The sequence below is a fragment of the Colobus angolensis genome, unplaced genomic scaffold (genome assembly GCF_000951035.1).
Source record: "Colobus angolensis palliatus isolate OR3802 unplaced genomic scaffold, Cang.pa_1.0 Scaffold126, whole genome shotgun sequence".
NCBI lineage: Eukaryota > Metazoa > Chordata > Mammalia > Primates > Cercopithecidae > Colobus > Colobus angolensis.
In genome coordinates, this window is record NW_012113808.1 from 7,181,438 (window position 1) to 7,204,826 (window position 23,389).

Here is a 23,389-nt window from a genome sequence, read left to right on the forward strand (position 1 = left end):
CATTATATCTCTACCACACTGAAGCCTTGCTAATAAACTAGTAGTATTGTAAACAACTAGCAAATTTCCCTCCTTTCAGACTTGTGATGATGGTAAAATGTCACTGTAGCACCTAAACATGCAACTAAATTCTGCTTCATTTAGGTACCTGACATATACCTCTAGAACAGCACCATCCAACAGAAATATAATGCAAGCAATGTGGATAATTTTAGCTTTTCTAGGAAGTACAATAAAAAGTAAAAAGAAACAAAGGAAATTAATGTGATACTATTTTTAGCTTATGTGACTAACACCAAAATATTGCCATTTCAAGGACATAGTAGACACATGTAGCTATTGGACAGCACGGCTCTGGCAATCTGTTTCATGCATATAGATATGGCTCATTTAGAAAAGAACTCCTTCATATTAAAGTTTGTTGAGGTGCATTAGAGAAAAGGTTACTCATGTGTGTGGTTCATATTTTAAATCTAAAGTCATGGTTGGTCACTTGTCCCTTCCTCTATCAAGCCACCCACAGAAAAGAAGCTCTGACAAAGGTCAAAGAAAAAGGGGCTCCTCCAGGACACTAGGGGAGTATTTCGGAGCTGGGGTAAGATTTAGTGAGTGGAGTAGAGGGGTCTTTGCTCACTTTTTCTTGGCTCTCCTCAACTCTACAAGGCCAGTGTGGTAACATGTGTCCTAGTCTATGTGGCTGATGGTCCCATGTTTAAAAAAATAGTGGGGACCAGAGTATATTCCAAGGTAAGGAAGTATGGGATGGGTGGCTTAGGCCAATTCTGCTTTTGGCTTTGGCAAATACAGCTACCTTTTTTCTGTCCTCCATCTCATGCAGCTGACATGGTAAGATGGCTCCGCCGCTGGCAAGGTCTCTTGGAAGGACAAGTAAGAGTCAAGTGGGACATTGGAAAAAGGTGTCTTCTTAGGTTAGTCTTTGACCTAAGCCTTCATAAAAGACTAAGAGGTGCCCCTAAGGCTTACGCAGTTCCCTAGGGTAGGAAACTAGTACAGATTTGGGGCCAAAGTTTGAGAAAGTCATTAAGAGACAGCATGCATTGGTCTCCTCTGAGTGTTCTCTATAAAAATATCTCTTGGAAACTCAACAAGGTAATAAACAGCTAGTCAAAGATTTGGGAATTTGGGCTCCTGGAGATTTCTTAAAGGCCAGGCAATAATCAATGATCAAGAAGTCAACACATACTGATTTTTAAAAATCCAGTTATCAGATATGTACTTGATGGTGGGTTTTTGTGTTTTTTTCAGTCTGCATAATTAGCACTTGCAAATATATATCTTGGTGTATCTTGTAAAATCAGGAACTTTGTTAGTGTTTACTCTCCACTTCTCAAGACTACCAATGTTTTAAACATCTCTGGATATGCTATGGTCCAAATCATTACTTAAATTCATGATAGAAATGTCATTGATGATATAAGCTACCAATTTGTGGGCTCTCATAGCAAACTGACTGTGATAATTAACTATAAAAATCCATACATTCAAGGAGGATGTGGTGCTCATACATATTATATAGAGCATGTTATACTGGAAAAAGCAGTGGACTGGGAGTCAGAGTACTTAGGGCAACTTTATCATTACCTCACTTGGTGATTACTACAGGCAAATTACTTTCCCTTTCAGGGTCTCAGTTTTTTCAATAGTAAAATGAAGGGGGTTGAATAGAGTAGTTTATAAACAGAAAGACCATCTATCTTAGTTTGTCTAGGACAGTTGTGGATTATGCCTGTGGTCCAGGTGTAATTTTTAATAGCACCTCTTTTTACTCTCAAAGCATTTTAGTTTGGACAATTAATTATATGGTCATTCTACTTACATAACTTTTAGTTCCCAAATCTGATACTCAGTGATTGGAGTTAAAAACTCAAATCTCTATGGGGACCAGCAGATAATACAAATGAGTACAGCTAGCCAGATGTAATACAACAGGGAGTAGCTAGAGATGTTATTAGGAGGCTGCTACTAGTCACCCCTAGCCACTTGTGGCCCCATAGAAATGTGTCTTCAGTGTTTCAGATCATCCTATTTTTCAATATTTTCCAGGCCCCAGATTTTATATGAAATATCTTGATTTTCAAATGTTGGCAACCAATTATTTTTAAAACACTGGGTGTTTTAAAAATACACAATATGTCTGCAGGCTGTATAGAGCCCAGAAATCATGAGTGTGCAACCTCTGAAGGGTATACACACACAGATAAATTTATGGAATGGTAAAACACAAAGCTGCATTTCCCCATAGGCTGTTTAGGTTACCTTGAGGGTATTCTAACATTACTTCCACACACAGAAAGATAGTAAATACAAGATCTAGTCACCTATGTTCAAATTAAAATTGGAAACAATAGTATTACGCACCAAATTGCTAGCCTTTCTTACTCTAGGGAGCTAGAATGGACATCATGGAAGAACAATGAAGGAACTTGCATTATTTTTTACTTTAGACTTTTTTACTTTTATAATTGAAAAAATTAAAATAAGGAGAGGGTGCATCAGACATATGGACAGGTGATTCACAAAGCTTGTCACTCTAACAGGAAGACGTACATCAAGCTTCTCATTCTCCCTGAAGCAACAGTCAATAGCTGATGCTTCAGAAGGTGAAGGCTTCCCATAATGCACCTGCGTAGTGTTAGCCGCAGGGTAGTATAGGTGATATGTGCAGTAAAGTGGGTGAAATTAAATATCTTCAGAATTCAAAACATAGTAGGAATTTTGGGAGAGCAGACAATACCAATATATCATGTCAACAGCAGAGACGGTGAAAAGCTCTATAGTTTTACACCATTACTTATATTTTATTGGAGCTAAAGGCATTTTAAAAGTGGATTTATGCTGGAATCTTGTATTTCTGAAAATATTCCACTTCCAGCTTCTTCCCTAACAGTTCTTAAGAAATGCTATTGCTAGTTAGAAATGCTTTATCTTTTCTTCTATCATAATCAATGAAGGCCTGATCTTACAGAGTCTAAACAATTGCAGTAAATACATCCCAGATTTCAGCAGCACTTTACCAACACTTGTGAATCACTATCATTCTTCCAGGATTCAGTTTAAGAGTGGCAATTACAAGTCACTTTAATGTCTGAGGAAAGGATGGAAAGCAAGCCCTGTAAATAGAAGGCCACATTTACTCTTTTCAAACCACAGCTCAAACTATCAGTGGAATATACAGTTTTTATGTAAGCACTCCAACAGTTTTCCCCAAACCTTGCAGAATCCATTACTTTTAAGAAATTTCCACATGAATAGACCAAACGAATCAGGCATACTAATACTTTGTACATGCACACACACAAGTGCCAGTTTCATATCATACTGTCACAAACTCTATCACATTCACACACTTTGGATTAAATAATCAGGGTAGAAACATGCGTTGTGAATAAAATAACTTACCTATCTTACCTATAAAATTCCCCATTTCAGTTGTTTTCTGTCACTGCCACTGCTGAAGTTATCCTCAACTGAACTCTTTGTACACATTCCTGCAAACCAGCTCACGGTTGGAATGTCCCTCATTCATTCATTCATCATTCATTCATTCAACAGTGAAATTTGTATTTAGCTAGGTGGAGACACAGGGGACAACAGGCGTTCCCTTGAGACACTTGAGAGGCTCACAGTCTAGCCCAGACAGAACTCAGCTTCAGTTATCTGCTTCTGTGCCACAAGACCTATTAAATCTTCCCACCAAATTAATTTTCATCAGCCCTCTTTGCATTTTTGACATCAGGTTCTGTCTGGTCATGGGGCCTTTCCCTAGAGACCTAGTCCTTGCCTGGTTTCCCACTTCTACTCAGAACATTATCTTTGCACATTTCACAACAAATCATGTCCTAGTGGCATTTCCCCAAGTTTTTTTTACACCTTTTTCTTGGTAGGTTAGCCCCCTCAAAGCAAACTTTTCTTACTTTCTTTGCTCAGATAAGCATTTGAACTGCTTTGTTCAATTCCTTACCACATAGAGTACACAAGACTGTTCTGACAGAGTCCTGTAAGAATGCTGCACTAAGAAGGTGCTTCCTCATCCATGCTCCCTAGGACCACTGCACATGCCTGCACTAAAGCACTTACCTGCAGTGGGCCTTTACTTTTACATGTGCCTCCACTAGCAAGATGGAAACCCCTCCAGAGCAGGGACTATGCTCTATGCTTGGCATCTCCAGAAGCCCAGCGTGTGGAGGCACCTCACCCACCCATCAGGAACTTGAAGTGTTTCCAGTAGCAAATCCCCTGTTCAGTAAGCAGGGTTTCTAGCTGGACTTCTGATTTGCTGCTCATTATAGTGACTTTATCAACCTCGGGTGGAAATAGGCTTTTAATGAAAATATGAAAGAACTATTCATTTCTTCATGCAGCATTATTCTATATACTGCAGAATGTTTAGCACTTCTGAACTCAGGGAAGAATGCCAGGAGCATTCTCCAGTCACTGGAATATCCCCAAATGCCATCTTGCTATCTAAGGAGACAGAAGCACCACCCTACCCCACACCAAGGAGCTGAGAATCACCAGCCTAGTGTATTTTTGAGGAAGTCATTACAGAGATACAATACACATAAAAATTTCAGCCAAAAGGACTGTTTTGGTCTCTACTCTTAAAACTTAAATCCAAGGTCTAATCATTTCCAAGCCTCCAAAGTTGCAGTGGAAGGTACAGAAGTTCAGGATTCAGGACAAACTTGTTTTCAGAACCTGCTTACTCAATCACTTGACAACACATTGTTCAATGCATTGGAACTTAGGAAAAGGAAGTATAACATTTCCTTTATCTTTATGACACCACTGCTGACAGCAGAGTTATCTCCATTTCTTTAAACTTACTAAGCTGGAGTCCTCCTAGGGTTTGTCAATATACTATACAGATGAACTTTCTGTTCAGGACAGTGAGGAATGCCTTTCTTCCCCAGCTCCGTGTGGTTCCCCTCTTCTCCCTATGTTTAATGCACATCTCAGCTTCATCCCACTTTCAAGCTTTCCTCAGATGCCCTAGATCCATTTTCAGGGATGTACTGTATCCACCCCCTGTTCTGTCAGCTCCTAACCCTCCAAAATGTTTCACTCCTATGTCTTTGAGGAGAACAGATGCCTTTCTCTGGCCCTTTTAAGTGTAAAGATGTTTCTATGGCTATGCTTTTAAGTGTTAAGTTGTTTCTATGGCTATTTGGAATCCCAAATAGATTGGAAATTTCCCAAGGGCACACACATCCCAGTTTTTATTCTATATTCCCATGGCAACCATGCATTTAATAAATATAGTTTATGACTACCTATCACAAATGTGGATATAGCCTCCCTTTCTTTTATATATATTTATAAACTATGTTCTTAAGCATTTCATATGTTTACTTTTTCTGTGTCGTTTACATTTTAGTTCACTTTAAATTATAGTCTTAAAGGAGAAAAATTCTGAAACTGAATTCTATCCATAAAATAACTAGTATTGGACTATCTACAATTAACTGTTAATAAATGCTTTGGGGTTGGTTTTTTGTTTTTTGTTTTTTGTTTTTGGCAGTAGTTACAAGCTTGGCCTAAGGAGCTGACTTCTATTCCCACAGAATCCTAGAATCAGATTTTATGACCAGAAAGGATCTTAGAGGTCATCTAGTCCATATTCTACCCTCTGTTTCAGGGACCTGAGGCTCTGAAAGGTTAAGAATCTTACTCCATGTCACACAATTCATTAATTATCAAGCCAGGAAAACAATCAGGTGTGCTCACCCCAATTCCCGTGTTTTTCCCAGTATCTCACCACCCCAAAACATTCACTTATCCTTCATTTAGAAATGTGCACCAACTGCTTTCTAGTCTCCTAATATTTATAGTGAATGACCCCGAAATTTGTTCATGTTTTTGGCATTACTGCTCTATTTATGTAATTAAAATATAATTTTTGGATGTAGGAAATGTTGGAGATAACTGAAATTCTCAGCACCTTTTAAAGTTGCAACCGGAAAAAATGATCACTGAACACATCATAACACAATATGAGCTAATTAAAAGGCATTCACCATGCTGCTACAAATAAACAACAAAAATGATTGCAAAGTAATCTGACTTCACAAAGTGCTATAGTGATTCAACCTCCACCCCCAGAGACCGACTAAATACAAATGATTATTAGAAATATAACATGGTCGACTTGGCCTGAGGTGAAATGCAGAAGACTGCTAGATTGACTTTAAAACGCCGTGGAGGAGTGTGGGATGTCATGGAAGGGGGAAAGTGAGGTTCTTGGAGCCCAGCATAGTGTCTTGAAGTCACTGTGCTCCATCCATCAGACTACCACAGATATAAAGACAGCAAGAATGGCCACTTTCTTTAACCAAAAAAGGCCCTGGCGGTCTCAGGCAGACACAGAGGGGCACACACTTGGTACGTCTCAAACTGTCAGAGTTCCTGCCCTTTCCTCCGTGGCCAGCCCCCTTAGTGTGAAGGGGTTGGCCATGGGGCCTTTCCCAGATCCTCTCATGGGAAGCCAATTCAGCAAAGTCGGAGGCACAGCCCCCGTGTGAACGCAAACCTGCACGCCTGAATAGCGGCAGCTGGCTTTGGAGAAAAATGGGACGACTGTCTCTTGCCCGGCTTTCAAGAGCTGCCATTCTTTCTTTCCAGGGGCTGAGCCGATTTCTTGGTGCCACCCACTCTCGCGCCTGCCCCCCGCCCCCGTTTCCTCCCCCGCTCGGGCCCGCGCGGGTCCACCCGACTACAATGCAGCTGACCCAGCTGCTCCGGCTCCTGCCCGGGGTAACCACGGCAACCGCGGGCCGCCAGGAATGCGCGCTAATTGAAGGCCGAGTTTCCTCCCACAGTGATGAGCAACAAGTGAAGCAAAAATAGTGAGGCGGAATAAAGGCTGCGAGGAGGGGGCGGTGGGCGCGACTGGGGTGGCTGGGGGCTTAGGGAAGGGGAAATAGCGCCTGCAAGACCGCATTTGTTCTCTTAACACAGGGCAGTGAACGGCCGCGACCGACGTCATTTACGGTTCAAAAATCTTAGGGCAAATTTTTCAGAAAACAACTATTACGTCAACCCCCTATCTCTTTGCTGGGCCCCTCTGCTCGATTCAAGTATGTAGATGAATGGAGATGTATGTGCACATACATAGGTCCCCAGGAACGAAATGCCAGCTAGCAGCAGGGTTCTGCAGGTGGAGGTGAGCCGACACTAATTTCCCCTCCAGCCCTCTGGATTTTCTGTTCTCTTCAATCTATGGGAGACCCTTCAAGGTGGTCAGCAGCTAAAGATGCGCGACCATCATACCAGTTTGCCTAGACAGTTCCGGTTTATGCCTGTTGTCTTGCCAGAAATTAAGTCCCCCCTTTTCATTCTCAAGAGTATCCTAGTTTGGATGATAAGTTGTAAAGTCACCCTATCTAAAGTCTTCCCAAGCCCACCCAGATTCTAATCCAGTTCAGTGTTCTTCAGACCCCTCCAGACTTCATCAAATGGCCTGGGCTGTGTGACCTAATCCTTGTATTTACATTAGGCAGTAAACACCCTGCAATTAACTAAGGGTCATCCACTGAGATATGGGGGCTTCCAACAGCAACCAAAAGATAGCATGCTGAGACAGAATGCTTTCAAATCCACTCGCAGGAAGATTTCCACTGGGCTGATTAGGGTCACCACTGGCAAAACACAGTACAGATGTCATTGAGAAAATGTGAATCTATTAGCAATAGGATTGCCAATTCACAGATAGCCATTAAAGCCTCTGCCCGAGGAATGCGCTAAGGGAAAATCAGCTCTTTAGCAGGAGTCCCCAAATGTAGAATTCCCTAAAGAGGGTTCCCTCAGATTAAGGATGACACGCTGGTGATGTGGTGTGGGGAGTGGTAAGGGGTGGGAGAAGGGAGCTAACATTTACTAAGTTCTTTGTGCATTTAATCTTCACAATAGGTCTTTTGTGTAAATTTTATTACCCCTCCCCATTTATTCCGCTAAGGAAACCCATGCTCATAGACATCGACTTGTCCAAGTTCATATTACTGCACTGAGTCCAGGGCTGCCTGTCCCCGAAGCTTCTGCTGTTCACAGTGGACTTTATCCAACATCCAGAGAGACCTTTGGTCAAGATCATCTTCACAGCCTCAGCACTATTTCTATGTGGAGCCAGATAATTCCTTTGGGGAATGGGAGAGCTGTCCCGCATTTTGTAGAATGCTTAGCAGCCTCCCTAGTCTCCACCCACTAGATGCCACAGCATCCCATAAGTTGTGACAACCAAAAATTGTCTCCAAACATTGTCAAACATCTCCTGGAAAGGCAAAATTGCCCCTTCTTGAGAATCAATGGCCCACATATTTAATATCCAAATACAGCTTTAATATTTTCTTGTATTGTTCTCTAACTGCTTCAGAAATATACCTTTTATCTTCACCAGAAGACAGTAATTTTTATAGAGACAAGACACTGTCATTTCTTTATTTTGTATCCTCACTGTGCTAGGGATATAATATGCAAAAAATAATCATTTTTTAAAATCATAATTTAAATACAAATCATAATTGAAGCAAAACTGACTCCACTCCATCTCCATGGTGCCTATCAAAGAGCAAAGTTGAGATTATGGAGTAGAAAGGTCTGAAGGTCAAAGGAAGCTTCTTGCAAAGAATGAAAGGCATGATCTCACATCTTTGAAGGAACCACAAGCCCTACGCCACTCTTCATTCAATAGAATGAAGGTTATTGGTAGTCATTAACCAGAATCAGATTCTAGTTGACATCTGGCTAACTTTTCTGGCTCTTCCCTCTCCTCCATCCCTTCAATGCATTTTTTTTTCTGGTTCTTTTTAAAAACAAGACCAGCAGGGGCATCTAGGTAAGCTCAGGGCAGAGCAGGCCAAAGCTAGGAGAGAATGCTGGGAGAAAAGGCAGTGGGGCTGAGGCCTGAAAGACCACTACTCATTTGTTTTCTGTCTCTCATGCGAAACTATGGAGTTATTTCAGCTGTTCTGGACACCTGAAGGCACAGGTGTCTGCTGATGATAGAAAGGATGATTCTGCTTTCTTTGGGGTAATCAACCCTACTGATGCATAATTTGAAGCATATCTGATGCATAATTGAGTTTTCAAATGAAAATATAGGCACAGCTCAAGTCAAAAGATGTTCCAAAGAAGTAGCCTCCAAATTTATGGCGAAAGTGTGGCTCTGTAATTAATTCCTTTTCTCCCTTCTGCCAGGAGTAAACTTTTTCTTCCTTCTCCCCCAATTCTTTTTCCCTCTTCCTCTGTTTGTAAATCTTAGAAAGAAACAGCAGCAGCCACTCTCAGAGATCAAAGTTTTAGCAGGCAACAAAGACCTCCAAGGAGGCTGTTGCCATGGGAACTCTGGGAGCTGAGGCCCTTTTAATCTTCAAATCTCCTTGGTTAGCAGCACCAGGCTGGGGCTGGCAAAGAGGAGGAGAAGGAGGGAGGGGAAGCATTGGCAACAAGTAGCCTTTCTGAAGAGACTAAACTCAAGTCAGAGGGGTGGGGGGTGGACAGGATTCAAACTGAGGCAGCAGTAACACAGGGGCGGGTGTGGGGACATTTCTGTATAGCCTTAAGACACACACTCCCATCAAACATCCCTAAAGTCAATCACGAATTCTGAGACGTCCCCTCCCAAGAACTGACTGATTTTATATTAGGTTATTAATGGCTTTTTAATACTAGTTGACAGAGAAGTTTATTTTAAAGCAGAATAACAATTTCAGGCACAGTACTGTAGTTTGATCATATATATACACATATATACACACACACACACACACACACACACACACCTGCCCATTCCTTTACCACTTGTCTACGTAATATAACTGTACTTCTGGTTAAATCACAGGAAGGGATAGAAGAAAAAACAGGAGCATGACAGGAAAACAAAGGCCATTCTGTGGCCTTACATTCGTGGGGAAGAATCAATCCCAAATGAGCGCCTACTTACTAGGACCTGCTGGGAGCATACCTATTTCTGGCCTCCTGGATTAGCATTGCATTGGGACCATAAAGAAGCACAAATGGATGAATTTCCCAAAATGTTAATGTTTGTTATCTGCCTGCCTGACATTCTTTTCTTCATTTGGAAACAAATTGCCAGAGTTTTCTTTAGGAAGTTACTCTTTTTCCTTTTTCCCTTCAGTTCATAGGGTTCAGTTGGGGTTGGTGGTATAGTACAGTCCTCTCACACAAAGGCCACCCCCAACAACAGGACTTTTACTGAAACTATGGGGAAAGAAGCACTTTATCCTCTTGAGATAGAAGGTGCTAAAGACCATGGAAGGGTGGATCTGCTGGGGGCCGTCATCTCTGCCCCATGCAGAAAGATCCTGCCTGAAAATGATGCTAACATAGACAGTGCAGAGCCAGGAGATGGAGATAAGGAGACAGAGATTCTTTAACACATAATCTGAAACCCAGGACTCAGCCATGCTTGAAGCTAGGAATATCCCTGGATTTATCTGTTACCTAAATCAAATTATCTGTTACCAGAGTTCCCCTAAGCCAGTTTGAGCCTCTATCCCTTACAATAAAAGAGTTCTGAAAAATACAACAGTTAGCTTTGGATAGTGAGATCTTTAGGAGATACTTTCTTTTATACTTTTCTGTTTTGTTTGAAATTTTTACAATATGCATGTATCTTTTTTCCTAAACAGAAACAATATTAAAATAACACAAAACTGCAGTATTTGAGGTATCACCCTCAATAGAGAATTAATTGTGCCATCTGTGGATCTTTTAAATAAAGTCAAAATCACAGAAAGTATTCTGAAAAACCATCTTGTTTATCATATCACCAACAAGATAACCTGTTCCATATTAAAAGTTCATCAGAGAAGGAGTTTCTTAGAATTTCCCTCAACCATCCATAGTTTCCAAAAACTGTTATTTACCATTACGAACGTCTTCCTTAGGGTGAATCTAAACACCCCTTCCCTCATATCCTCTTATTCTATTCTTGGCCCACAGGCAGGGGTGTTCATCCAGTCACATTTCCTCCCAGGCCTTTTTCCCCTTTTTCTAATTAAAGGCCTTTAGAAAACAAGTTACCACATAGGACATCAGAAAGAAGGGGTCAAGCCCTCAGATTGTACATCGAAAGACATAAGAACAAGGAAAGCTGCTTTTAGATTTTAAAATAACTTCCCTGTTTGAGCCTTCCTGAAATGGTGAAGTCCTTTGCCTGCCAGCTGGAGATGCCCCAGGGAACTTTATTCCTATCCAAACAGTGGCATAGTTCCAGATTATAAACAGCCTGTCCTTACCATTGATCCTAGACAAATTTCTAATCTTGGATGGCAGATTTCTGGACACTCCCATCTTCTGTGACTGCTGGTATGGCCCTATGATCCCAAATCACTGTCTAAATATTTCTAAGGTACCTGTCACTGTCATCTTAAAGCACCAAAACACTATATGCATTTCCAGCTTCACGATGACTTTACCTTCTGAATCATTAAAAAGATATTAAAGGGTGTTCAGTATAGTTTTCACGTTTAATGTTGAATCAGTGGTTGTCCTCCCATTTCTGTGAATCACATGTTTTTGGATATTTCTGAAACCACTGAAAGAGCCATCCATAGTGATTTGTGGATGGTTCAGATGTATAGAGTGGAAGGAGGGGTGAGTCATGCTCAGTGGGAAGGAATGCAATCTAGACAATAACAACTATGCCTTTGAAGTCAGAGCTTCGGTCAATGGTTATGGGCGGTTTGACTAAGAAATAAAAGTGAAATACTGAAGCAAACCTGGAGCAAGTAACAATCATTACCCATGGCCTCAAGCAGTAACATATTTTTTTTAACATAGCTTATTCTATAACTTCTTCATACAGACAGGTCATGTGGTATTGCAGAAGGAGATAAGGCTAGGAATCAAAACACTTGAGTTTGATCGATGACACTTTTTTAACTGGGATATTAGTCATAAAACATAGACATCAATTTTTTCATTTGGAAAATAATACCTGCCCTCCTACCTTACAAGATTATTACAGAACAATTTTATAAACTACAACTTATTTTCAGTGTACATTAGTATTAGTGCTAGATGTAGTAATGGCATCCTCTGGTAGACACACATTGTTGTTTTGGCATGCCACATCTATTCTTCTTTTACGTAACAGTGTCTTAATTCACTTAGATGAATTAATTCTTCTGTATTTCTTGATAAACTAACCACGAAGAGCCCCAGCCTCAAAAGGCTAAGCAGAGGACAACTGACCAAACTGGGTCAACAGAAACTTCACCTACCCTGCTTGCTAATAAATGTTCTGACCCTAAGATCTAAGCCGATTCCTCTGTTAAGATTTCTTCACTGGTTCCCCTAAGTCTTCAGAATATAGTCCAAACTTCTTAGTCTTGCATATAAGATACTTCACAATCTTGCTCCGTCAACTTTTCCATCCTCACGTTTCTGAGTATAATGAAGAAACCAAATTCTTCTTAACTTTGCCTCTAATTTATATCTTTAACCCATCTTTCTTTACTAATTAATCTTCTGTAATTCCAACCTATTTTCTGCTCCCCATTTTGTGATCATCTCCAAGAAAAGCTACAGCAGTTGACTCTTTCAAGCCACTATCAATAGTTTCTTTCTTCACTCTTGAGGGATTAGTCTTCTTAGCTCTGACCTACTGCAAAAGACCACAGTTATTCCTCCGGGTTCCTTGTGAATGAACATCAATCACCCTGTATGTTCTTATAACCAACCTGTTTCTCCATTTATCTCTGTCATGAGGATGGATTTCCTGGGAGATCATTTTCTTATTCATCAAGGGAGTCACATCAATCATGTTCATCTGCTTTTTAAACCAAGAACTTTAGAATAGAAATAAAGCTCAAAAGTAACTTAACTGAATACCTTTTCCTGTGCATAAGTACCTCCAGGGACATAGAACTCACTTCTGAGAACACTTATTCCATCTTTAGATGTCTCCAGTTGTTAATGTTAGAAGTCTCCAGCTCTTCTTTTACACTGAGATAGAGTCCCTCCCTTTGTAACTTCCACTCCTGATTCCATTTTATCTATAAAATAGTGTTGGCATTTTATCTAGCCAGACAGAGTATGTTTCCATTCTGTCTTCTATATAATTTCACTTCAGATATTTGGAGACACTTCTCATGCTCACTGTTCCAAGTCCACTTTTGCTAGACCAAATCCTCCAATCATCCCTCATATAAAATTCAATGACTGAACCAGGTTCATGAACATTATAATTACCAAACTGTGCGTCCCAGTTATCTTCCCACAGAGGTCTTCATCTCCTTAGGAATGAACTCAGAAATCAGCTTGCTCTTCTGGCCTCACATAAAAAGAATACTTAGGCCAGCAGGATGAAATAATCCCAAAATAAGAAATTTTACAATTGTGACAGCATTTTGAAATACTGTATAAAGAGGTGTGAAGACAAAAAAGACTCAGATTTTTGTATTTGGAAAGTAAATACAGTGCTTTATGGACTCAAAAAATTTTTGTAGATTTCAAACTAACCCCTTTAAATAAGTACACAGCTAGCGTTGCTCTAAAAAGTTTCCATGACAAATTTATCATGCTTTGAACATCTCTAATGTTGAACAAAACAGAATGATGTGTTTCTTTCCCACCAAGAGCCCTAGCATGTCTCTATTTCATGGACAGGCTGCTTCTACCGCAACGAGTTTGGATTTGCAGCCTCAGTAAGTTTTCCTTTATGATTCCTTTAGAGTTAATACTGATATTTTTTCTTCATCTTTCCTCCCATAATTGGCAACCACTGTCATCTGAACTTCTGTTTTACTCACCTCTCCGCTGCTGGCCCTTTTTTTCCTTGAGAATAGCATATTTGCCCAAGTTGCCTTGCATGTTTTGATCCAGAGGACTGCCCTTCATACACTTTAACACATCCTCAGATGACAAAGCTTTCACTCTATTCATTTCCCCATGTTTGCAGAACAACTGGGACCAAATTATTTAAAGTGGTTTTTACCTGGCCTCCTCTTCCTGCACAGGCAATTACTTCTCTGCAAATGGCTGCCCTGGCCAAATAACTATGTTCGCAATTAGCTAATTGTGGGCTCAGTGAGCCACTTGTTCCCTCAAACTTGGCTATTAGAGTTGTGATTAAGCAAAAATGTGTCTTTTTATTCCTTTCTGATTTACAGAGTCACAGTAGATCCCAGATCTGATCTCCCTATGTTCTTTTACAATGTCAATATAAGCCTTTTACTTTTTCATTTCCTGCTGAATATCAGTCATATTTCCATTCTTCTACAAGTCACAAGTTACACTTTATATATTGGACCCGAAGACTTTGTTTGAATTAAGTCAACCTTCTAATAAGGCAGACCATTATTACCTTAATCCAATTTACAAAATATAATGAGGCTGGGTGGGCGAGGTGGCTCACACCTATAATCCTAGCACTTTTGGGAGGCCAGGGTGGGCAGATTACTTGAGGACAGGAGTTTGAGACCAGCCTGGCCAACATAGCAAAACCCTGTCTCCACTAAAAACTACAAAAAATTAGCAGGGCATGGTGGCACACGCCTATAGTCCCAGCTACTCAGAGGCATGAGAATCACTTGAACCTGAGAGGCAGAGGTTGCAATGAGCTGAGATTGAGCCACTGCACTTCAGCCTGGGCAACAGAGTGAGACTCTGTCTCAAAAATAAAAACAAATAAAATAACTTTGTAAAGTAAAACAATAAAAAATATGTTAAGGCATCAGAATAGTTATTTTGCCAAAGTCACACAATCATGATAAAGACTAAAACTAAAAATCCTAAATAACAACTGCCACTTTCTCCCTAGGGATTGAGTTTCTCTACAATTTTTGCACAGGGTACCAATCAACCTTCAACCTCATTTACTTTTAATAGGAGGCACCCTTACGAATTCCTCCAAATTGCTATCACCTGGTTCCTTGGACGCTACAAAAATGGAATTTCTTTTGAAAAATGGCTTTAAGTGTATCTCCTGAACTACCTTTTTCCCTATAACTATGCAGTTTTCTTTCTTATTTCTGTATGTTCTAATTTTCTTGTTCAAACAACATTAATAGAGCACAAAATATGTGCTCAATTTTCAGTTTCATACAAAGAGGTCAGCTCCCACTGACATTCCTCCAATCCACAAAAAAGGAAAGTAGCCAAAACTAATGAGTTTTCATTTATGAGGAGATTAATATTAATAAGGATTAGATGTATTTGCTTTCAGAATAACTTGGACACTTTTAGGTTTCAAGATAGCTGGCTTCCAATTAAACACTAGTACATCTCCCAAGCAGCTCTTTTTATTGGGCATCTTTTATTACTGAACTCTCCAGTTTACAGCTATCTTTTCTCATGATTGTTTTAAGTGGAGATAACCCAGTGGGAAAAGATTCCTGATGTCTCCAGAGGTTCTGACACATCAGTGAATTCTTATCTCTGTGTAATCTCTACCTTGCTTCAAAGGCCTCTAGCATTTTCTTCAAAATTAGCATATAACAAGACAGAGAAATCAACGTTAAAGGTGAAAGTGGAAAGGGAAAAAAAAAAAACGAAGAAAGCAGAAGAAATATTCGGGACAATGATAAAAGGTGGGGGCGGGGGGCAGGTCATAGCTTTCAAGAAGTAAGACCTAATAAGTACAGCTACTGCTCATAAACAGCATATTCTAAAAGGGAGTGTGCATGAAAGATAAAACTGTGTATGCAACCTGCTAATGCACACAGGGGTAGAAGTGAGAAAGAGGGATAGGATACAGTGCAAGTGCAAGCGGTCTAAGATGAAAATGTCACCTGTGGTTTTCACTTACCCAACACCAGCAGTTCCACTGAGTCCTCATTTTTCCCCTCCAGATCATCTGGGGTGGTGATAATACAGTAATAGAGTCCGCTGTCTCCCCACATAAGCTTTCCAATTTGAAGATCTGCATCTGTTATCACAAAAAGAAGGACTCAGTCCTAAAACTCTGTCCTCTGAAAGAAAAACATTGAACAATGGGGGATGGGAGGGGAGAACCCTTCTAAGGTATCTGCAGTACTTTTTCTTTATCTGGATGGTGGTTGAAAGATGTGTGCTTTGCTTAAAACAAACAAACAAGACCAACAGAACCATAACAAAAACTAGCATCTCTAAGGAAGGACAGTTAGAGCCTGCCAGAAACCGGTCTAGTTCTAGTCCAGTTTCAGGAGTAGGAGATGGCTTTGAACCAGGCCTGCAGAGGCCCCTAAGAGCCAGGAAAATGCCAGAATTATTCTGAACTCCTGGAAATAAGCTAAAATCACAGGAGTTCTTCAAAATTCAAATAATCAAACAGGTCATATCAGACTCTTGGGACCTTTTGATGTCCAGAGCTTTAGAGAGCAAGAGAAAGGGTGGAATTGATGCAAAGCCACCTGGGGCTTGGGTCAAGCATCTACCGGGCTCTGTTATTTGTATGCGTACATCCCTTTTCCCTGCGAAGAGTCTGCTTTCCACATTTGGGAAAGGACCCTAAAGGCTAATGTCCAGGTATAGGATGTTTGACTGAAGAAGTTTTTCCCCTAAAACCCGTTTCAATTCAGCTCTAAAAACAAGCTCCTGAGGCTTGATGCTGGGCTCTGGAAAGACTCTTTCCAAAGTTCAGCTGTATGTCTTCGAGAGATTTTACACGATTCACTTTTTTCCCCCTCACCATCCCGCTGAAGCAATGATAGGTCTCTTGATGCTCCCATTTCCAATAAAATAAAAGTCTTGAGGGTCTGAAAGGGTGAGAGGCTAGGATATCACCTTACTGACATAAGGGAAGGGAAGAATGAAACTAACCTCCCTCCCATTCCTAGATTCAAAATAGGGGCATTATTACCATGAACAATCGTGATCTCTCTGCCCCTGTAGAAATCTCCCAGGGTGACAGTCGAGCCCTGTTTTGAAGCTACTACTCGAACAGTCCTCCTGCTGTCTAAACAATCCAAGTAGGGGTCCCATTCCAGGTTTCTCTTGCTGAGAGACTGGGCCCGGGTAGAGGACATGCCCAAGGATTCTCCCATGCGATCCTGGCAGTAGGACTTGAACTTCCACTGCACGACTGCAGGCTGATGGGAGGATGTTGAGAAGTGGCAGCGAAGCACAGTGGGCTGGAAGAGCATGGCCACCTTCTTCTTGTCAGGCACCGTGACCTGAAGGCCTTCGACCATGGCTGCAAAACAGAATAAACATGTCCAAACACTGTCCATATCCTGGACCTCACCTTCCACCACATGGTCACACCTTTCCACTTCACTTCCCTAACTTGTATCCCCTCAACCTCATTTTCACAATTACAATTAATGGCATTAATATCTATCTGGTTGCCTTGTGCAGAAATACACCCTCTAATATAGTTTGGATTTGTGTCCCTGCCCAAATCTCATGTCAAATTGGAAGAAGGGGCCTGGTGGGAGGTGACTGGATTATGGGGGGCAGGTTTCCCCTGTGCTGTTCTCATGATAGTGAGTGAGTTCTCATGAGATCTGATGGTTTAAAAGTGTGTGGCACTTCCACCTTCACTCTCTTTCTCTCCTGCTGCCATGTGAAGAAGGTGCTTGCTTCCCCTTTGCCTTCCACCATGATTGTAAGTTTCCTGAGTCTTCTCAGTCATGCTTCCTGTTAAACCTGTGGAACTGTGAGTCAATTAAACATCCTTTCTTCACAAATTACCCAGCCTCAGACAGTTCTTTATAGCAGTGTGAGAGTGGACCAGTACAACCTCACTCCCTATATCCAGTCAGGCATTAAGACATATCAACTTAATCTCTTAACATCTTTAATATTTCATCCCTCCTCTTTAACCCCATTACTATTGCCTTTGCTTAGACTCTCTTCATTTCCTCCTTGTAATATTACAATAATCTTTTGGTCTCCCTGCCTTCAATCTGTCAACATCCAGTACACTCTTCTTGCTACAGTTCAGATGATCTTTCTAAACTGATTGTTATGGCTCTCTTTCTTAAGACCTTTCACTCATCCTCCATAGCCCTCAGGATAAAACCCAAAGTCCTTGGCAAGGTACTCCATCATCTAGTTCCTCTTACCTCCTCAGCCTTACCTCTTGCCTCTTGAAACACCTCTCTTTGAGCACCAAGCTCCAAGAGTATCAAACAACTAATAGCTTCCCCAGTGGGATATCCTGTTTCACTCCTCCAGGTCTTTGCACATGATGTCTCCTGTTTCTGGGATGCTTTTCCCTCACAAAGTTGCTTGGGCAACTTTTTTGCATCTTTTAAAATCTAGTTCAAGGGCTTCTTGTAAAGCCTTCTCTGACCAATAAGTTTATCACTTCCTCCTTTGTGCTATCAGTACACCCAGCATTTTCTTCTAGACATTTACTCTCACAGTCTTCCAGGTATTTCTTTTCATGCCTGTCAGGCCTGTCAGACTTATCTTGCTGCCCTGGCTTGTGAAGTCCATAGGTACTCAACAAATATTTGATAAATAATGACAATGAAGCCAGGAAGTATCACTTCAGGAGGAAGTGACTTCCCTTCCAGCTGGTGACCCAGCAAAGGGGACACAGATGAAGAGGAAAATAAGTCTTTGAGAGAAATGGAGGATTTCAGATCAAATGCAGTAGACTAAGTTCAAAAGCTTTGAAGGATAATCAAAAGAAGGAAAAAGGGGGGGGGGCTAAAAAGCAGATGAAAAGTTTAAGTGGTAAAAAGATCCAACCTGAGGCTTGGTGACCAAGAAAGAATGAGAAATTTCAGTGAATGAGAGACCAGGGGAGTGTTTGAGAAGCAAAGGTCCCACATGAACTCAATGATAAGATCCAGAAATTCCAAGCAAAGGGAACATAACTTTCTCAGTTGAATGGGAGAGTCAAGAGTTTCTAGCTTGATGTGAGGTTAGAAGCAGAAATAGAATTATGATGAGAGGCAGAAAAAACGAATATGAAGATATGATAAAGAAGTTCCAAATTGAATCCAGGAGACTGCTAAGTCAGCTTCAAGCAGCTTGGGGCAGAGACATGCAATAAAGGACTACTTTCCATGGGGTCCTGTCCTTTATTAGTGCCAGTGTTCACAATGACATCCTGCAAAGCCAACTCACTCCCACAGCTAAAGCATAAACTTATTTACGAATATGCCTCTTTACTGAAGGACTCTTGACAAGGGAAAGATACATATTTGCACTCATATCTTCTGACATCTAGACCAATGTCTCTATTCAGTGAAAGGAACGATGAAAAAGTAGGTCCTGATTCCTGCTGGGGAAAAGGGTTTCTGCATTCTGTAACATCTGGAAGTGAATACAACAGAGTATTTGAGATTTATCAAATCTCAAAGCATTTTGGACCTACCCTGTGCTCAATAGCTACCTACAGAATAAATGAAGAAATGTATGAGCAAGTGAATGGCTATTAATATGGGAATTTCTAGGACTTTGCAGAGGAAATTAGTTAAATGAGTCAGAAGTGTAGTAAAATAGTGTTGGCATCAAATAGGAATGGCTTTGAATCTCATCTGATCATATACTAGTGATTGTTTCTTAAGCAATCGGAGACTCATTTTCCTCACCTATAGAACGAGCATCATAATACTTACTCTCTGAGTTGTTAACAAATGTTCTTTCATTGGGCACCTTTGGAGAGTAGACTCGGTAGAAGAGCACTGTGACCGGTAAAGAGTAGGTCTCAAATGCTAATTCTCCCTCACCTTGCCAACCTTTCCCCTCATCTCCCATCCTGAATCTTGATAACCATCCATCACCACCAGGCTTGATTACATCCAGATTATGTAGATCAGCCCCATCAAAAGGCAAACAATTCCATCTGGAAGCCCACTGAAGAACCCTAGTTCCCATGCTTCCCTTCACCACCACTAAATGTTGATGTGGCTAATTCCTTTCTCCCTCACTTACGTAGCTAGATTAGGAAAATCAATTTCTTTATAGTTTCTCCTTAAATTCTAGTGCATTTTTTAACCTTGTAATTATTCTTCAAATCCTTAGTTACACCCCAATTTTTCAGGTAATAAAAATGGGAAGAAGTGAGGTGAAATGACTTCAATTAGCAGTGGTTGAGGCTGGATAACCACTCACAGGCACCATTCCCATACAAGGCTGTGTGCTTGACCACACTTCTTTTCTGCTCCACTGCTATTCTGGCACTGCTTGGGGAATCACATTTCCTAGCCTTTCCTTTTTTCTCCTTTCTGACTTTTGTTTTAGGTTCAAGGAGTACATGTGCAGGTCCATTACATGGGTAAATTGTGTGTTGCAGGGGTTTGGTGTACAGACCATTTCGTCACCCAGGTGGGTGCTGTACAAAAGTGTGGTGAGATTTATTTATTTTTTTAGAGAGAAAGTTTGGGGTTTTGTTCATTAGATAATTACTAAGAATAACCTTCCAAGCTCTGTTCTCTGTTAACAAGATTAGCCATTTGAGCAAGCCACTGGCCTCTCTTAATCAATTATTAATAGAGGTTGGTCAATTCTCAGCTTCTATTACATAAACATAAACTCATGCTCCAAAAAAATAAAAACAAAAAATACATTCTCAGAAACATCTGCCTTTTTATAGCATGATACTTAAAGGCATGGATTTTGTAGTCAGTCCTAAGTAAGAATCCAGGCTCTACATGACCTCAAGCAAATTACTCAACTCTGATGAGTTTCAGTTTCCTTGCTGGCAAAACCAGAATAATAGTAACTACCTTATGGAGTTGTTTGAGGGTTAAGTGAGATTGTATCCTAAGTATTTAGAATAATACCTGGTATATAGTGAGCATTCAATAAATGTAGCTGCTAACGTTGCTGAGGCTATCAAGAGCAGTCTGCTGACTTCCGTGAAGTTACAAACCTAGAGCTACGCAAGCACAGAGATCAAGGTGTGAGATGTCGAGTGTATATAGGGCAAAACCTGCACAAGAATGCTGGAATATGTCATCAGGGGTTCAACAGTGACAGTGCCTGGGTATGCTCCTCACTGCACATCACTTATGCACCTCCTGGAACTCAGAAGTAGAGAGTAACCCTGTGTGTGTGTGCACACATGCATACACATGTGTATACGTACAGGCACAATGGGACTCTAAGCTAAAGGTAGATCTGGAGAAGACAGGACTAGAATTCCAAGTAAATGTCAGTTTATTGGATCTTTGAGAACCACAGAGTGAAGTGTTGGAGATAAAAGTAAAAATGCCAATCCCTCCTTCCGCACCACAGGTTTCAAACTATAAGATGAATGCCATCCAGTCCCCAAACTGCCCTGACCAAGTTTATCAGGACCCCCATTTCCACTGGAGGGTAGGGTCTAGAAATGCTCTTCTGGCCCTAACCCTGGATCCCTGGTGAGTGCCTAGGTTTCCTATAACCACTGGGCAGCATCTCTTTCTCTCAACTTGTGTTTACCTTATTTGGAGACTGGTTTCCCACCTTGGTATCCTGATTTGCAATCCAGTTGCTCCACTGGGTCTGAACCCTTGCCCTGAACTCTGGCCTGCCTGCCTGGGACCCTAATACCAGCCCCTTCTCCTGAGGGTCGGGCATTGTTTCCTATACTCTTCACGCATGGCTGATCCAAATCTGAAACTGTGATGCTGCTATCCATCTAACTTCAAAAAATACCTCTCATGGGACCCCCACAGATCAGGCCTCTCAGAGCTGGTAGCTAATTTGGGTGGGGACTAGGATTGCCAGTCCCCTGTGGACACTGAAGTTTGACCTGGAGATACCCTCTCTCTGGCTGCCGTTCCCAAGAGGTCTGCCCTGGAGTAGGGGAGTATCCTGAGCTGGGGTTCTATCTCTTAGAGTTTTTGTTTTTGTTTTTCAATTTTCCTACTTGTCAGATGCCAAAAACCAGGTACCAAGAACAAGTACTTCTTATGCTGCAGTCTATACAGGCTAATAAGAATATGTAACTATAAGTTTGAATTACAGATAAATTAAACATTTTCAGCCTCTTTGTAGTGATAAGCTGTGCATTTGATCTAAGAAATCTCATTTGCTCCTAAGGTTCCAACTACCAGTTATGTCTTACACCCCCAACTCCCTTAAGCCTCATCTGCATATTTAACAAACACTTTAAATTAAACATGTCTAAACCTCATTCATCATCTCCTCTTTTCCCACCCTAGCTCTTTTTTATAAACTCATCCTTTCTCTATCCTTCGCTCTTTTGCCAAAATACCACTTAACCTATTGCCCTAGATAGAAATCTTAGTTTTGGTAATTTCCTCTCTGTCCCTGACCACATTCAGTTGGTCGCTAAGTCTAAATATCTCTCAAATTTGATCCTTTTCTCTTCCCACTGTCACTCCCTTAAATCAAGTTTCTATTTCTGCTGCTAGATAATAGATGTAAAATGTTTACTGTGTGTCAGGGATTGTGCTAAGCACTTTTCACGTAGTATCCTAATGAATTCTCTCAAAATCCTATAAAGTAGGCATTGTTATTACACCTACTTTATAGATGAAGAGACTGATGCTCAGAGAATGCTTGTATGTATGTATCTTGCCTAACATCTCAAGGTTAGCAGGTGACAGCAGTTCGGGTTTGAACCTAGACTGACTGGCTCTAAAGATCTTCACCATCCTTTTACACAGGTCCTCACCACCACCTGGGTTTGACAATAGCCAACTAAATGGTCTTCCTACTTTCAACCCAATCCACTCTCCATATTTTTCTAGAATACTGTTTTTAAAACACACATCAATCATGTCAGTTCCTGCTTTAAGGCCTCCATCGATTCCCCATTCCCTCCAGGACAAAACTGAAATACCCTGACATGGCATATAAGGTTTTCTCCCTGACATGGCCCCCAGTATGCTCCAGTCATACTGAAATATTTTCCATCCTTTGACCATAAGTATGTTATCCCCTCCTCCTGGGCAAATATCAGGCCATGTAACTGAAGGAGTTCCTGGGAGGCAGACACAGAGAAGCACTGAAAAAGGGTCTTGCCCACACATAAACAAGCACACACTGGCACAACGGGAAGGCTGGGCCTCCAAGTCCAGGCACTGGTAACACCATATGGGACTTGAGTTTCAAACTCCTATAAAGAAATTTACAGAGGTGTAGAAAGAACCTGTGCTTCATCCTATAAACTAAAGCAGGTATTCTGGAAAACTAGAGAGAGGCACCTTAGGGGAGAGAGCAAAAGAGAGGAAAAGAAGTGAAGCAAGGCAAAGAATTATACTGTAGAGAGTACATCTATAAAAATTAGACCTTCTAAATCTAAAAAAAAAAAAAAAAAAAAAAAAAAAAAAAAAAAAAAAAAAAAAAAAAAAATTAAGAATTCCTCACTGAAAGAAGGACTAGAATTGAAGACCATAGGTGGTTTTCTGCTTTGCAGAGGAGGGAGTCATCATTTTTAGACCACCAGACTATTCTTTTAACTGTTTTGGTGCCCTGACCTCCAGGAAAACCACCCTTGACTATCTAATTTTAATTC

General features: G+C 40.9%; 1 protein-coding gene across 1 annotated transcript in view; it reads right to left on the reverse strand.

The window, feature by feature from the left end:
- Window positions 1-17,153, reverse strand: part of ILDR2 (immunoglobulin-like domain containing receptor 2) — a 38,542-nt gene extending 21,389 nt beyond the window's left edge. The window contains exons 1-2 of the mRNA XM_011933442.1: window positions 16,823-17,153; window positions 15,791-15,910 (exon numbers count right to left, since the gene is read on the reverse strand). Of these exons, the coding sequence (XP_011788832.1) occupies window positions 15,791-15,910; window positions 16,823-17,153 (451 nt within the window). The remainder of the gene's footprint in view (window positions 1-15,790; window positions 15,911-16,822) is intronic.
- Between the last annotated feature and the right edge of the window lie 6,236 nt (window positions 17,154-23,389).